The sequence below is a fragment of the Ornithorhynchus anatinus genome, chromosome 4 (genome assembly GCF_004115215.2).
Source record: "Ornithorhynchus anatinus isolate Pmale09 chromosome 4, mOrnAna1.pri.v4, whole genome shotgun sequence".
Classification (NCBI taxonomy): Eukaryota; Metazoa; Chordata; class Mammalia; order Monotremata; family Ornithorhynchidae; genus Ornithorhynchus; species Ornithorhynchus anatinus.
The window spans coordinates 9,617,007-9,634,287 of record NC_041731.1 but is presented as its reverse complement, the minus strand read 5'-3'; the positions used below and the strand labels follow the sequence as shown (position 1 = coordinate 9,634,287).

The 17,281-nt window shown below is 42.4% G+C and overlaps 1 protein-coding gene across 1 annotated transcript in view; it reads left to right on the top strand.

Annotated features, from left to right (window-relative positions):
• The window catches only part of GLI3 (GLI family zinc finger 3), a 212,579-nt gene that overhangs the window by 177,498 nt on the left and 17,800 nt on the right, over positions 1 to 17,281 (top strand). The window contains 2 exon segments of the mRNA XM_039911700.1: positions 14,963 to 15,112; positions 16,431 to 16,595. Of these exon segments, the coding sequence (XP_039767634.1) occupies positions 14,963 to 15,112; positions 16,431 to 16,595 (315 nt within the window).

The window sequence follows — 17,281 nt, the reverse complement described above, 5'->3', positions numbered from 1 at the left end:
AAAAGAATCCCCACAGAGTCTGTAAATGAGAGGCTGAAAGGAAGCCGTCACTCCGTGAGGGGAAAACCTGGATTTCGGGCAAAGAGCATCTGATCCAGATTCAACTTGGAATCAAAGAAACCTTACAGTAAAGCAGAATAAAGACACAGGACTATGTAAAAGAGGATGATGTAGCTGTGGTTACAATGATTCTCTAAATAGAGGTGAGTTTTGCCTGCAGGGGTTGATGGCAAAACTTCCTTGCCTGCTGTGTGACCTTGGGCAAGTCACTTAACTTCTCTGGGCCTCAGTTACCTCATCTGTAAAATGAGGATCAGTACTGTGAGCCTCATGTGGGACATGGATGGATTGTGTCCAACCTGGTAAGCTTGAATCTACTCCAGTGTTTAGTACAGTGCCTGGCACAGAGTAAGCACTGAACATATACCATTTTTTTAAAAAAAAAGCAGGAGGAAACTTCTTGAAAACTGACATTCCTAGGTTCCTCCATTCAAAGGTCTCCCATTCTTTATCCATCATTTATTTAATCATACTTATCTGCAGAAAAATGGAGGTTCTAATGCTCTTTGCCACCTGTAGTGATTATTGGTTTCCATCAGAGAATCTGCCCATTGATAAATGACCCACTAGATTTTACAAAATATGGAGACTGACAGACATTTTGGACCCAAGAAAATGCAGTATAAAGCTGGAGTATAAAAAAGATTGGCAAAGTTCAGCTGTTCAGTGACTCTTAAGTGTATCGTAAAATTCTTTCAATAAATAAGAGGTTGAACTCCTCAAAATACCAGTTTCTCCTATTAACCTTTCAGCTAATAAGGTAGGAATGTAACATTTTCCTGAGGGATGGGACTTTGAGCTGGGACTATGTTCTGCGTAGGAACATCAGAAGAGAAATAAAACCAGCCCAAGGTTCAAAGTCTTTTATATGCCCACACCAATCGCTGTTGAGATTACAGAAGATTCATTTCCAGCACTCCTCCAATATATAGAAATGAAACCTGATGACTGGTTTGTCCCTTGTTCCACAGCCACATAGAGTCACACGGGAAATCAAGGGAAAACTGGGAAATGCTGCAGCGACTGAGCTCCACTTTCATCTGCCTTGCCACGCTCAAACACAGAAAATCCAAAAAGAACAAGATGTGATTTTATAGAGAAAGAACCTTAGTAATACTGGGTTACCTCCTTCACCCCTCTCCCACTCCATTCCCAAAGCCTATATAAAACTCTAAAAGCTCCTGAAGAATATTGAAGAATCCCTTCTCAGCCGGAAAAGCAAACTGCATTTGCTCTCCTATTGTATTATGTACATAGAACAACCATGTCAGAGATTAAAAGCAGTGCCATGCTGTATTATGAACTGCTGTCTTTATGTTTAGGATTAGATAACTTTTTTCCCCCCACTGATTCCCTTTATGTCCTGGGGGCAAATCCTTTTCTTGGGTCAGGAATGTAATAAGTCAGGTTTCCTCTCTCCAGGATATTGTGTCTGTCTCACTGTGTTTAAATTGCCACAGAAAGCTTTTCAGAACAAAATACAGTATTTTCTTTGTACAAGGGCCAGCAATTGACTTGTCTTTGGGGAATTCTCTGTATTTAGCATTTTAAACATATGAGTTGGGTATGTTGGACCTATTGATGCTCAAAGGAGATTATTACAGAAATGGGTGGGTGAGGGCCAAAGGCAGGAATTTTAATTCAAAGAAAATCTCTCACACTGTTAATGCTTCCAGTTGAAATCACACATCATCATCTTCAAGGGTGACTTGAAAAATGACAGTTTGATACTGGAGATTAATCAAGATCTATATCAACAGAAATATCCATTCAAGATAGGGAGCATGATGCCCGAGTACTCATATATTTAAAATGTATTAACAAAAAAAAAGATGTTTCCCACACTTAGCAGTATCTCGAACTCGCCAGATAAATAAAGGTCTGAACTAATGCAACTTATGATCGATTTATCTCCTCCGCAAGTTGATTCAGAGAGCCTTGATGTCTAAAATCGGAAATCTGGGTTCTTTTATCCTGTATATCACAAGGAGTAGGACCAAAGTTTTCTGTAGTACCAGTAGCAAAAGCCAAGGCTAATGTAGAAATGGGACCCAAACCAAAAGAATACCTGTGGGTGTGGGTGATTCTTACCCTTAATTACTCGTTGGAAAATTTCCCAAAGTGCAGTCAATAGATCAATCAATCAGTGTTTATTAACTGTTTACTGAGGGCAAAACACCATCGTACAATACAAGAGTTGATAGACACTTTCCCTGCCCATCGGAAACTTGCAGTCTGAAGGAGGAGCTTAGAGTCTACAGGAAAACTGCATCTGGAACCTTTGCTTCTTTTCATTTAGAAGGCAATTTACGTTTCACGCGGAGCTTCTCGTGGATTCACTGCTCCGGTTTAGCTTCCACTGTCTGCATTGGCCTGGCATTTTGATTCGTACCTTTTATTCATCCCACCCTCAGCCCCACAACACATACGTCCATATCAGTAATTTAATATCGGTTACCTCTCTAAATTGTAAGCACCTTCTGGATAGAGAATGTGGCTACCAACTCTGTTATATTGTACTCTGCCAGGCTCTTAGTAGAGTGCTCTGCCCAGAGGAAGCATTCAGTAAATACCACTGATTGACTTTTTAGATAGCATGGTCTAGTGGAAAGAAAACGCAACTGGGAGTTGAGAACACTATTCTAGTCCTACACCACCATTTTTCTGCTTGGTTTTCTTTGGCAAGTCATGTAAGATTCCTGCCTCAGTTGTCTCATCTGCAAAGTGGGTATAAAAACTATGTTCTCCCTCCCTCTTAGATTGTGAACCCCATTTGGATAGGAATCGTGTCTATCTAATACGCTTATTTCTTCTGTCCCAATCCTTAATGTAACACCTGGCTTACGGTAAATACTGTTTTTATAATGTTATTATCACTTTAAATGGAATAGATTGACTCCAAACCCAAATTAGGAACATATAAAGATAAAATTATATGTCTTGAATAATTAAATTCTAAGAAACAGGGTCACAAAAAGGGAGTTGGAAGATGGTTCAAATTCAGGAAACCATCTCACCCTCACAGGCAACTATTTAACAATATAAGGAACAAATTTTCTGGTCACGGTATGGGCAAGATTTCCATTGCATTAATGAGAATTTCATAAGCAGATTAAAAAGGAAGCACACCCTTCAGTCTACTGTGAATTAACTACTTTGGGGAAGAAAAAGTACTTTGTATCCACCATTGACAACAAAAGTAGCTAGAGGGCAAAATTCCAGGGAGATTGGCTATTTTAATCATAGGAGAAAGTTATTTTATTGTTTAATTCCAACTGATTTAATTGTTTTGGAAGGAAGAAAATATGCCATATCATAGCCTTTTTGCTCTCGGCCCTAGTCAAGGAAAGCTTGAAAAAGAAAACCAAGAGGACATTTCCATGATAAGTCAGGGAGACATCATGCAGCAACCTCTTCAAATACATAGCAGAAGTGCCAGGAGGAGTGAAAGAAAATTAAAATAAAATCCATGTAATTATTAACTAAACCATGGGAAGTAATGAAGATAATCCTAATTATGTCATTACTGAAACTGAAATATTCCGCTGGAAATTCGTACTCTAAAATAGTACCCATTGTCCCCTCTGCAGTTAGTGAAACCTAAGACCACAATAGGCATTGAGATTTCTGACTTTTCCAGCATGAAAGATGGAGTGGTGGTTAACACCCTTTCCTACTGATATTTCCTGCTTATGTAGCTGTTTCTCTCAAACACCAATCAGACAAGAACTATAAATCATACACTTGAGGGAATAAGCTAGGACAGCCCCCTAATATACTGTTTCAAACACAGAAGGCGTTCAAGAAATACTCCTGAACAATCTGCACTCTGTATTTTGAAAACATAGCTCAGTTTTAATGGTATTTGTTAGGTGCTTACTATGTGCCAGGCACTATACTGAGTGCTGGGGGAGATAAAGACGATACAAGACGATTAGGTCGGACACGGTCCCTGACCTACATGGGGCTCACGATCCCCATTTTACAGATGAGGGCACAGAGAAGTTAAGAGAGTTGCCCAATATCACAAAGAAGAAAAGTGGCAGAGCTGGGATCAGAACCCATGTCCTTCTGACTCCCAGGCCCATGCTCTTTCTACTAGGCCATGGTGCTTCTCCAAATATTCTGAAAGAATTTTAAAAAGTTTTCTGAATGATTTCTTGCAGGGCAGATAAGAGGCTATCTTGAATTGGGAAGGTGTAAGTAAAGCTAATGTTTTCCCCACAAGCATTTAAGACAATATCCTTTTGTTTTCTTCTAAGTGGGAAGAGTTTGTTCTTAAGTGCTGTGACTCTTCCTATTGCTTCTCCAGAAACTAAAGTGATTCTAATAAGAATTCTTGTGCTTATATTGTAAATCTCCATCAAAAGGCTCTTGTTTCCCCAAAAAGTTAACTAACAGCCTGCACTGAGAAATATCTCTCAAGCTAAAATTTTTCAAAGATATGACTTTATTGAAAAATAATCCCAGCTCCCAGGATTTAAGGAGTAAAATGGTTTTATATCCATTCATTGAAATGGGATTGCTTCACTTTGATAATGAGTACCTAAAAACATGTTGCCTCCTTAGAAAATTGTTTCTTTGGACATTTTGCAACTTCAAAATATGTCCTCGCTTTTGCAATTGTGCTCCAAACCGAAAGCTAGGTAGGGAAGGAGTGAGGCCAATTAATGACTTTGGAGCTGAAAAGGAGCTAGCCAAAAGGTCTGTGAATTCTTTAGTACAGTCTTTACTGAAGGAAACCTTAGGGACATTTCCATACTGAAACTGTTTAAAGCAGAAAGAGCAGAGGAAATGGATCGAGTTGTGATGAGGACACTGGATGTTAGATCAGATTGATAAATCAGGTGTAAACTGGTGGATCTAGCTGAGGGCTCTGAAGGAAATAAGAAGGGAAAGTGTGGAATCCCTTTCATTACAAGTTGCCGTAGCACTGGAGGACTGCTGGATTGCTGAGTTGCCAATTTAACTCGGATTTAATCCTGGGGATTATGGACTGGTGATTCTGGTAAATTGGTAGAGCCTGGCAATAATACTTCTCCATCCTTATTGCCACGCTCATTGCCTATGACAGCTTTTTCTGACAAACCCCCTGTCTCTCTCCCCACCCCCAACCTCCCCATCTGTTGCACATGATGACCTCACCACGTACTTTGTTGATAAAACTGAAACTATCTCCCCGGCTTCTCTCCAGTCCCATTCCCCTCCAGACCCCTCTTAGACTCCCCCATCCTTCCCAGCAGTATCCCAAGTGATCTCCCACCTCCTTTCAAATCCTACCCCCTCCACTCATGCTTTTGATTACATCCCTTTACACTTTATTAAAGCAGTTGCCCCATCCTTTCTTCCCTCCCCGATCGTTATCGTAAACTGCTCACTTTCCAGTGGCTCCATGCTCAACGCTTTCAAGCGTGCCCATGTTTCCCTTATCCTAAAAAATCTCTCCCTTGACCCTATGGTGCCCTCCAGTTATCACCCCATTTCCCTCCTACCATTCCTCTTCAAACTCTTTGAGGGAGTCACCTTCACTCTCAACCTCCCCTTTTCTCTCCTCCAATTGTCTCTTCAACTCTCTACAATCTGGCTCCTGTGCCTTCATCCAATGGAAATGGCCCTCTCTAAGGTCACCAGTGACCTTCTTCTTGTCGAATCCAGTGGCCTCTACTCCATCCTAATCCCCTTCTACCTCTCTTCTGTCTTCCGTGATAGTAAGAGGTTTCTTTCTGATGTGGAGATGGATGGGCAACCACTGGAGATTTTTGAGGAATAGGGAGACATGGACTAATTTTTTTATTTTTTTTTAGAATGGATTGATCCTGGTTTGGGAGGTAATCTTTATTCACAGAAAGGAATCTGACTATAAGATACGACACAAAGAATAGGGATAAGTGATCACTGTCAGGAATGGAAAGGAGTAAATGGTGCTATCATCCAGGGATCAGGAACAGGTTTTGTTTTCTTTAATGCGGTGTCCATAAGCATCCTGGAAGATGAAAAAAATACTGAAATTTCAAGGTTTGCAGGTAAAACTGAGTACTTCCACTTAGTGAGATGGTTTGTAGATGGGATAAACTGCAGATCGGCCTTATAAAATTGAGTGAGTGAGCTTCAAAATGGCAAAAGAGTTCCAAGGTAAGCAAATGCAATTTAATGCAGCTAAGGAAGAGATCTTGAAACAACTGTTGCCTGTTCCCAAAAGGCTGGCCAATGCCAGACTCGATAGGAAGGAAACAGAAAGTAAAACAAATGCAGGGTTTTGCCCAAATGGTATTCCTACAACTTCATACAATATTCTGGTCACCACACTGAGGAAAGGGTACACTGGCTCTGGTGTAGGTACAGAGAAGGGCAACCAGATAATCCTGGGTGGGCAAACTTCCATTAGAGGAGGGTTTGAAAGAGTTAGGTGTCTTCCATCTGGAAAGACAGAGATTGAAAAGGGATGTGGTTCAAGTTTATAAAATCAAGAAAGGTATGGACAGGGATAATACTGAAGTACTTCACCCCAAATCCCTACAACAACAGGGCATTCACTGGAGCTGTAGGTAACACATCCCATAGCACCTGTGTATATATCTGTAATTTCATTTATTTATAGTGCTGTTTCTTTTGATGTGTATCTCCCCCACCTCTAGACTGTGAACTCGTTGCTGGCAGGGATTGTCGCTCTTTATTGCTGTATTGTACTTTCCCAAGCGCTTAGTACAATGTTCTGCACACAGTAAGTGCTTAATAAATGCAATCGAATGAATGATTGAAGCTAAATATGTCGTAGATTTGCCCTTGAGTTGGTCTACATAAATGTGTTTGGTAGGTTGTCCAAATGAAGAATGCCATTCTAACATGTCCTAAATCTTTTGATATTTAAGAAACTCTTACTGTAAATAATTACTTCTCAGCTGCCCCGATTGTATTCCAGTAATTCTTCTTGTGAAAAGCACTGTTTAAGTAACTCCTTAAGAAGAACTTAAGGCTATAGGTGTCAGACCTGGCCACACCAATAAGCCACCCAGTACTTTGTCTCCTAAACAATTTTATTGCCACGTCAGAAGTTATCCTCTTTCCCTTCTAGCCACATGAAGACTAATTATAGACTGTAAACTTCTTGTGAGCAGGAATGGTGTCTACTAACTGTTGAATTGCACTTTCCCAAACGCTTAGGACAGTGCTCTGCACAAAGTAAGCACTCAGTAATTCCCACCGATTGATCACTTGATATGTCCCAAACTGAAATTAGGTCCTTCTCGTGGCTTTTGGAGAAATTCTGACAAATGTTCAAGGCTAAAATGCCACACTGTTTTAACTGTTAACGCTTGGTGGAAAACCTGATAATAGCATGGAGATGACTTTGAGATTATGAATTGTTTTTTCAGTCAAGAAACCTAAAATTCTTTCCAACTTTTATTTTAGCTATCCAGATGGCATCCTGGGTAGCATGACTTTGAATAGAATCCCAATTTGCCTTTGGGGCCACTAGAGCTCCGTGAGATAATAATGAAAGATAATTATGGTATTTGTTAAACACTTACTGCGTGCCAGGCACTGTATTAAGCTGTCAGGTGGATACAAGCTAATTGGGTTGGACACAGCTCCTGTCCCACATAATAAGAATGTTGGTATTTGTTAAGCGCTTACTATGTGCAGAGCACTGATCTAAGCGCTAGGTTAGATACAGGGTAATCAGGTTGTCCCACGTGAGGCTCACAGTTAATCCCCGTTTTACAGATGAGGTCACTGAGGCACAGAGAAGTGAAGTGACTTGCCCACAGTCACACAGCTGACAACCGGCAGAGCCGGGATTCGAACCTATGACCTCTGACTCCCAAGCCCGGGCTCTTTCCGCTGAGCCACGTTGCTTCTCTAGGACTCACCGTCTTCATCCCCGTTTTACAGATGAAGTAGCTGAGGTACAGAGCAGTGAAATGACTTGTCCAAGGCCACAGAGCAGACCAGTGGCAGAGCCAGGATTAGAATGCATGACCTTCTGAACTCTGATGATGGCTCTGACACTGATGAAGATGGTGGGGCTGGGTTCAGATGGTGTCTCTGAGTGGTTAGGCATAGAGGGACCAGAAAAGAATGTATGGATGGTTCAGCAGAAATCATTACCATCACGGCCAAAGCTACTCAAGTACACATCCTGTTGGCGATGGGACGTAGCTTTTTCATCTTAACCACTGGTGAGTGAACTGTGTTCGCTCAAAAGGCAGGAGGCCAGAAAAGGTGCACTGCTGTATTTTTGTGGACAAAATGTTCAAGAGCTTTATTCTCAGGAAGACTCGTGCACATGCTTGCAGTCTCACTGTCGGCTACGCCGTCTCCAAAAGCAAGGGGCGACTCCACCCTTAACGGACAAAACATGCTATTTTATGAGCTCTTTTCCTCCTTCGAGCAACCCTCTTATTTTTCTGACTTTCAGGGATATTGTGCAGGACGGTATTCACCAACAAGCACCATAGGTGTCTTTTAAACCAGGAAACAATCCCCACCATATACATTACGTTATTTGAGAAAGAGTCGATAATGGGAGAAATGCCAATTTGTAATGTATATGCACTCGGGAATAGTCTTGAAACTGAGGCTGAGGGTTCAGTCTCAAGTTTTACATTTCCTGCCTGTGGAGTTTTAAGGTGTGCCGAACTAAAACATTTACATTACGTTCAGCGGGCTTTGGGGGGTAGGAAATTCCTTTGATAATTTTGAGGAACCGAATAGCTGAAAGAAGAAAATTTTTTAAACCGTTAGGCCGTCGGTCATTCGTATACAGAGGGACCGAAGATCAGTACTCACCGTGCGTTTCAGGATTTTCAGTTTTGGAGGTGGTTCTTTAACAAGCCTTGTGATTGAAGGAGAGCATGGAGGCAGACGAAGGAGCCAGAGGGGAAGGGAGCGGGACTTAGGTATCTAGAGGTGTGAAACAACTTGTCATGTCCAAATATGAAGTGGTAGAAGGTATGCGTAGTTAGGTATGTCTATGTGGGGCTGGGGGAGAGAGGGAAAGGGAGGGTGTGTTAAGAGAGAGCAGCCTCTATCTATTTCCATCTCAATGCAGGCTTTATTTAGTTGTGAAGGCATATTGGGATTGGCAGCACGCATGTGTTTCATTCAGGGGTAGGAAGAACACCCCTTACTCAGAGTGCAATTTCAGCAAGGATCCAGAGAGAGGCAAGAATAAAGGTTCTAAATTACCTCAGGGAGGTCCATGGGGGATGGGACCTGGTTCTAGAAACTTAAAAAAGATTACTGCATCAGCATCCTTTCTGCTCTCCCAACCTTCTGTCTCTCCCCGCTTCAGTCTACGCTTCACTCTGCTGCCCGGATTATCTACAGAAGCGCTCTGGGCCTGTCACTCCCCTCCTCAAAAATCGCCAGTGGTTGCCTATCAACCTTCCCGTGAAACAGAAACGCCTCACTATTGGCTTCAAAGCTGTCCATCACCGTGCCCCCTCCTACCTCACCTCCCTTCTCTCCTTCTACAGCCCACCCCGTACACTCCGCTCCTCTGCCTCTAGCCACCTCACTGTGCCTCGTTCTTGCCTGTCCCGCCGTCGACCCCTGGCCCACGTCCTACCTCTGGCCTAGAATGCCCTCCCTCCTCACCTCCGCCAAACTAGTTCTCTTCCCCCCTTCAAAGTCCTACTGAGAGCTCACCTCCTCCAGAGGCCTTCCCGGACTGAGCCCCCCGTTTCCTCTGCTCTTCCTCCCCTCCCCATCGCCCCTACTCCCTCCCTCTGCTCTACCCCCTTCTCTGCCCCACAGCACTTGCGTATACTCACATATATTTATTATTCTATTTATTTTATTAATGATGTATACATATCTACAATTCTATTTATTTTGATGCTATTGATGCCTATCTACTTGTTTTGCTTTGTTGTCTGTCTCCCCCTTCTAGACCGTGAGCCCGTTGTTACGTAGGGATTGTCTCTTATCCGTTGCCGAATCGTACTTTCCAAGCGTTTAGTATAGTGCTGTGCACGCGGTAAGCGCTCAATAAATACGATTGAATGAATGATCTTTTCCTTTTCCTCATTTCCCGAGCCACGGCAGTGCTTCCTCCTGCTTTGGTTCTCCAAACCTTCTGGGAAAGGCCGAGGCAGGCAGGCCTTTCGATTCTTCTAACAGCTGTTGAGTGGGAAGAGAAATTCACCCTCCCGTGGGGATTATTGGCTATAGAGAACTAAACACTTGCACGTTCAAAGTGCTTTTAACAAATGTTTATTCGTGATAGTTGCCCTGTGGCTATGCCCCTTTATTCCCTTTGCAGGGCTAAAGAAGCTACATTGCAGAGAGCTGAACTGACCTGCCAATTGTCTTCAGATTGCTGGTGGCAGGAGTGGAGTGTTTGTTTCTTTGTGCACCTGCTACATAAAGTGAGCGACCTTATGTACCCAGATCAGGCGGCGGTGAAAGGGAGAGGGGTGAACATAAGGAGCTGCCTGTGGTCCGTTAAAAATCACTTAGGTTTTCATATAATTTCTCCCCTTATGAAAGCCCCCAACCCGAAACATTTATATATTTCAAATTTTAGGATGCCAGATTTGTTTAGAAATAATGTCTATCTAAACCCGACTGTTCTGTTCAAAAGAATCCAGGTACCAGAATGTATTATGAATCACCGTCCTACTCCTAGATCCTCACGAAGGATCAAACTGTTTTTGTTGTTCCTCTGCAGGAGCACAGGTACAAAACAATGTTATTCTTAAGTGAGCACGCGGTAGATGGACTCAGAGACAATGCATAGTCATGTGTGATTTCGCTAAAGTAAGCTGTTTCCATAAAATGGCTACTTAAGATGTAGCCCGCCAAATATTTCTTGTGAAACCTACGGATATGTTTTCTGAATACCTCCGGACAAAAGAAGAACTGTATTTTTTTTCTAAGTGGGAAAATTTGGATACTCATCTCACTTGAAATAGTTTAAAATGAATTTAACTCCATATTCAGTTAAATCAAAAGTGCCAGGTCATTTTCACCCCAAGAGGTAGGAATCCTAGGACATCCCAGTTGAGCGTAAAGTTCCGTGGAGCTAGGTAGAAGGGGGGTATTGACCAGGGGTCTAGAAATCTCTCATTGGCTGACCTTCAGGCCCACTCCAATTTCCTGTCTGGAGAAGAGGGCAACTCTTGGTTGCCTGAGTAGAGGTGAATGCCCTCAGAAATCTCTAAACTATAAGGACTTTTGAGAATGTGAATCGAACATGAGAAGCTTTGAATTCTTATTAGGATTTTGCTAGCGTGCCCCAAGGAAATTAATTTTAATTTATTTCGATCTTAGTTACCACATCTGTAAAATGGGGAAGACATTTTGACTTCTAAGTCACAATAAAGAGTGTACTGTCTCGAATTCTTGGTGATGTATTACTCTGATGTGATAAAATGCTAAATGAGATTCTTAGCAATGAATGATAGCAAGTGAATGTAGGTTGGGTTAAAAGAACACAAATGAGCCATAGATCATTTTCTTTGGTTTAGTTTTTAGTTCATATCATATCCCGAACACTTGCAGGGGGGTTTTTTAAGTTCTTCACGCACTTTCCTCTGCATCTTTGTCCGGTTAGATCAAATTCAAATTTTATTTGAGATCTTGGAATATTAGACCCCATAGATTGGGAAAAGTTCCTTCTTTTCCTTTCTAGAATAAAGATGCATTTAAACTCCTCATTAGTGTTCTGCCGTGCTTTCAAAGCAGTGGCCGTCGGTAAATTTCGGTTCCCTCTCGAATGATAGGAATAGACTTCAGAGATATCCACTCGAAACATAAACTCTTCAAGACCACATGGTGTTCATCGCACGGCACATCTGTTCTGGTCATATACTTATGCGCCCCATCATAACTTTTAAGAAATGCTAATAAAGTTTAGAAAACAGAAAAAGAACAGTTGTCTTTTTATAGGAAACCCACATCTGTTTGCCATGGGGATGCTATATAATTGTGAACATGTGATTTTATTTGGTTTCCTTATTGTTTTCAGAACTTGGAAAAGATCAAGATTATCTTCTTGTGTTCCAGTATGAACTACTGACTTTCTGTGTGTCTGATTTTTCTGTGAGCTACTTATGGAACGGATAATGGTTTCATCTCTATAACATGATCAAATTTAAATGCTAGAAACAGATGTTATTAATATCTTAATCTAACTGCTTTTTCTTAAGTAGCAGGACATCTAGTGGCTCTGATGGAGAAAAGCTCTTTCGTGTTTTTCTCTATTGAGGAAACTTACTGCAGCAGCAAAGTAAGATGAAGATCCGGGCTAAGTTATTCCAGGGCCTTCCCAGGGCAGGAAAAAGCATATAAGGCCAGAGCTTGGCCAGGGAACAAGTAAAGTGTTTCCTACTTTTGTCCGTCTCCCTTGGACAGAGACATTTTTTTTTTACTTTATTGTATTTTGGGTTCAGACGTTTCCAACCAGGAAAGTTCCTTGTTAGCAAATGTGTCTCCCTCAGTAATTTTTAATGAACGGGAGAGAATAGTGAGGACACTATTCTGAGGTTCCTGGATATCATTCCATTAAAGTAATAATAATGATAACTGTAGTATTTATTAAGCTCATACTATGTTCCAAACACTCTCCTAAGCGCTAGGCTAGATACCAGATAATCAGGTCCCTCATGAGGCTCACACTCTAAGTAGGAGAGACAATGACTGTTCAAAACCTTTTGAATCTCCATTTTGTAGGTGAGGGAACTGAGGCACAGAGAAATTAAATGACCTGCCCAAGGTCACACAGCAAGTAAGTGGCAGAGCCCGCGTCAGAACCCAGGCCCTCTAAGTCCCAAGCCCCTGCTCTTTTCAGTAGGCCAAGCTGTTTCTCGCATGGTCTTCCATTTCGAAGCTAGACCCAAACTTTTACCTCCACGTTCAGAGTGTGGCCTTGGGAGATTTGCTTGCCCCACAGATCTATCACGAATTTAAGATTGTAAATGATTACAGATTCCAAACAGCAAGGATTCCTGAAAGAAATAGGGAGTGAGGGAAAGTGGTTAGTCACTAATGTGAGAAGCAGCATGGCTTAGTGGAAAGAGCACAAGCTTGGCAGTCAGAGGACGTGGGTTCTAATCCCGGCTCTGCCACTTGTCTGCTGTGTGACTTTGGGCAAGCCACTTAACTTCTCTGTGCCTCAGTTACCTCATCAGTAAAATGGGGATGAAGACTGTGAGCCCCACTTGGGACAACTCGATTAACTTGGATCTACCCCAGTGCTTAGAACAGTGCTCTGCACCTAGTAAGCGCTTAACAAATGCTATAATCATTGCTATTATTATCATTTATGCAACACACAAGTTTCGGGTTGAAAAAGGCTATCCTTTTCCATCCCAAGTGCCCATTACAGGCCACCGCACACAGTTATGTTTTCAATAAATATTATACCAATGATTGAGCCATGTTGCAGTGGAGTCAAGTTGCAGTGAGAATTGCATCACTGCTTGTGAACCGACTATAACGGTATCGTCGTCATCATCATCAGTGGCATTTATTGAGCACGTACTGTGTGCAGAACACTGGACGAAGTGCTTGGCAGAGTACAATACGACAGAGTCGGTAGACAATTCGCTGCTCACAATGAGCTCACAGTCCAGAGGAGATAGGCTTTAATAGAAATAAATTAATATAAATAAATAATTTAGACATAAGGAGTCGTGAGAGTAGCAATAACAGCAATGGCATTCACTGAGCAGCCACTTAGTGTGGTGATCTACACTAAGGACTTGGGAAGTACAGCATAATGATTCATTCATTCAGTCGTATTTATTGAGCGCTTACTGTGCGCTGAACACTGTACTAACTGCTGGGAAAGTCCAATTCAGCAAGAGACATTCCCCGCCCAACAACAGCGTGGCTCAGTGGAAAGAGCCCAGGCTAGGGAGTCGGAAGTCGTGGGTTCTAATCCCTGCTCCGCCGCTTGTCGGCTCTGTGACCTTGGGCGAGTCACTTAGCTTCTCTGTGCCTCGGTGACCTCATCTGTAAAATGGGGATGAAGACTGTGAGCCCTACTTGGGACAATCTGATTACCTTGTATCTACCCCAGCGCTTAGAACAGTGCTTGGCACTTAGTAAGCACTTATCAAATACCAACATTATTATTATTATTGTTAACAGGTTCACAGTCTAGAAGTGTAACCTGTTCCTTGTCTACAAGTTGCTCACACTCCAATGGGGGAGACAAATAGAAATAATTACAATCTAAATGGTCAAAATAAAGGAATTAGGCATAGCTCTAAATATATGCTCGCTCAGGGGTATAAATAATTCATAAATTCTAGAGTTGATTGAAGGGATGATATGGCTCAGGGAGCTCAGAAATCAATGAGGGGAATGTTTGTTGGAGGAGTCAGGGTTTCGGGAGGGTTTGGAATGTGGAGAGGCTGTGGACTGTTTGGACCTTGTGTTGGTATTCTTTCTGGCCATTGGATGTTGAGGGTGGTTTGTAACTGACACGCAGGAAATGCCTCAAAAATTTGTCTTACGCAGTAGATCCAGCAAGTTGGATTCAATGAAAAATTTGCTTAAGGAAGAATTTCTGAACGCCTTGATTATCACCATGGATTTGGATGATAGTTCTTGGAGTATTCTTTTTTCTTAACCTTTTATGAGATCCATTTATTGAACCTATTCCCGCTCGGGAACAGAGATGTAGCCATCAACCTCTGGTTGCTGGAAAGCTCAAATGCTAGTAAGAAGTATTTCTTCTCTCGATGAAAAGAGATTAAATGTGGAAATACATTCCGTGATTTTTTTTGTTAATGGATGAATTTACTCGTGATTCGAAGGCATTATTCCCAAATAGGGTATGCCCATCTCAATATTGGCTAGCCCTGCTGTCGTATGCAGAAGTGAGCGATACGTTTTATTGATTTCTCTCTTCTTTCTTCCCCTTTCCTCCTCCCTTCCCCTTCTGCAGCACATCAACAACGATCACATTCATGGAGAAAAGAAAGAGTTTGTATGTCGGTGGCTGGATTGCTCAAGAGAGCAGAAACCATTCAAAGCTCAGTATATGTTGGTGGTGCATATGAGGAGACACACGGGCGAGAAACCACACAAATGCACTGTGAGTAGAAGAGGCTAGAGAGTTACCGCTCCTTTCCAGGCGGGCAGAAGGACTACGTACTGATCATTACAATATAGACTTTTCACCCATAAACTCTAAGACGTGAACCCACTTTGTAGTCTAGCTTTTCCAGAGAGGCGGCGTGGCTCAGTGGAAAGAGCACGGGCTTTGGAGTCAGAGGTCATGGGTTCGAATCCCGGCTCGGCCACCTGTCAGCTGTGTGACTTTGGGCAAGTCGCTTCACTTCTCGGTGCCTCAGTTCCCTCATCTGTAAAATGGGGATTGAGACTGTGAGCCCCACGTGGGACAACCTGCTTCCCCTGTGTCTACCCCAGCGCTTAGAACAGTGCTCGGCACATAGTAAGCGCTTAACAAATACCAACATTATTATTCAAGGTTAATAAAATAATAAAAAAAGGAAAAACTGGCTCAATTATCTGGAGTCTCCGATTCATTCATTGAGTCTCCTAGGAATCACGGCAGAGTCGGCTAGTCGTCAAATACATCACTTGAGGCTGGTACTTTCCCCTTTTTGAAAAGTATCTAAAGGCTAGTGGAGCCGATTATGCTAAGAGTTGGGCATTTCGTAGATTTCAGCAGACGGTTCTTCATATTTGGGAGTTGATTTACAAACAGGAACTAATTCACTATTGTTTTACACACATCAGTTATATTTATGAACTCGGTGCTGAATCTAAACTCAGTGGGTCCTTGACCAGAGAATGGGAACCGTTGTTTACAACTAGCCATTAAAAAAAAAATCCCCTCCCCACCCCTATTTTAGTGCTTTTACATAGAGCTGGCTGTTCTTTACCTCAAACCTGGCTGGCCCATGCCTGAAAAATAGAAAATAAAATTATGCGATGCTGTACGAGTGTATATGTGTGTCTATATAGTCGACAGAGACGATTGTAGAGATGTCTCTATATTATCAATAAACGAGAGTGTACATTTGTGTACATATAGTCAACAAACTTGAGCGTGAATGCATGCATTTTATAGTCTCTAAGATTAAATGTAGATATGTGCTTATAGTCGTCATTAAGCATTAGGGTAGATATAGCTGCACATAGTCACTACACATGAGTATAGATGTGTCTGTATATATTCAGTACCCTTGAGTGTCAATCTGTGTCTATAGTCAATAAGATTGAGTGTAGATGTGTGTATTTACTCAATACGCTTGAGTGTAGATGTGTGCTTTAGGAAAGTTCCCAGTGTTTTAGGTGTCACCCTGTTAGTGGCCGACTGTCTCTGTCTGCACTGGTTTGCTATTAAGAAGAATCATCCAAAGTGACCCGCTTTTTTTTTTTTTCAGTTTGAAGGTTGTACAAAGGCCTACTCCAGGCTAGAAAACTTGAAAACCCACTTGCGATCTCACACTGGAGAGAAACCGTACGTCTGTGAGCACGAAGGCTGCAACAAAGCTTTCTCGAATGCGTCGGATCGAGCCAAGCACCAGAACCGAACTCATTCCAATGAGGTAAGCGGACCGCCAGCCCGGAACGCAGCCTCCCACTCAACCAGTCACGGCTCTTAGAAACAGAGGTTCGATCTGCGACTCGAGGAGGTGTTCCTAATAATACTTGTATTTGTTAAGTGCTTACTAGGTGCTAGAGACTGTTCTAAACACTGGGGTGGGTACGAGGTGATTAGGTCGGGCCCAGTCCCTGTGCCACATGGGGCTCGCAGTCTTGATCCCCATTTTACGGATGAGGTAAGTGAGGCACAGAGAAGTTAAATGATTTGCTCAAGGTCACACAGCAGACCAGTGGCAGATCCGGAATTAATAATAATAAGGGTATTTGTGAAGTGCTTACTATGTGCCAAGCACTGTTCTAAGCACTGGGGTAGATACGAGGTAATCAGGTTGTCCCACGTGGGGCTCAAAGTTATAATCCCCATTTTACAGATGAGGTAACTGAGGCACAGAGAAGTTAAGTGGCTTGCCCAAGGTTATACAGCAGACAAGTGGCAGGACTGGGATTAGAACCCACGACCTCTGAGTCCCAAGCCCGGGCTTTTTCCACTAAGCCACTAGGTAACACTACTCTCTGGCTGATAGTTCATTCATTCAATCGTATTTATTGAGCGCTTACTGTATGCAGAGCCCTGTACTAAGCGCTTGAGAGAGTCCAGTACAGTAATAACCGGATACATTCCTGTTCA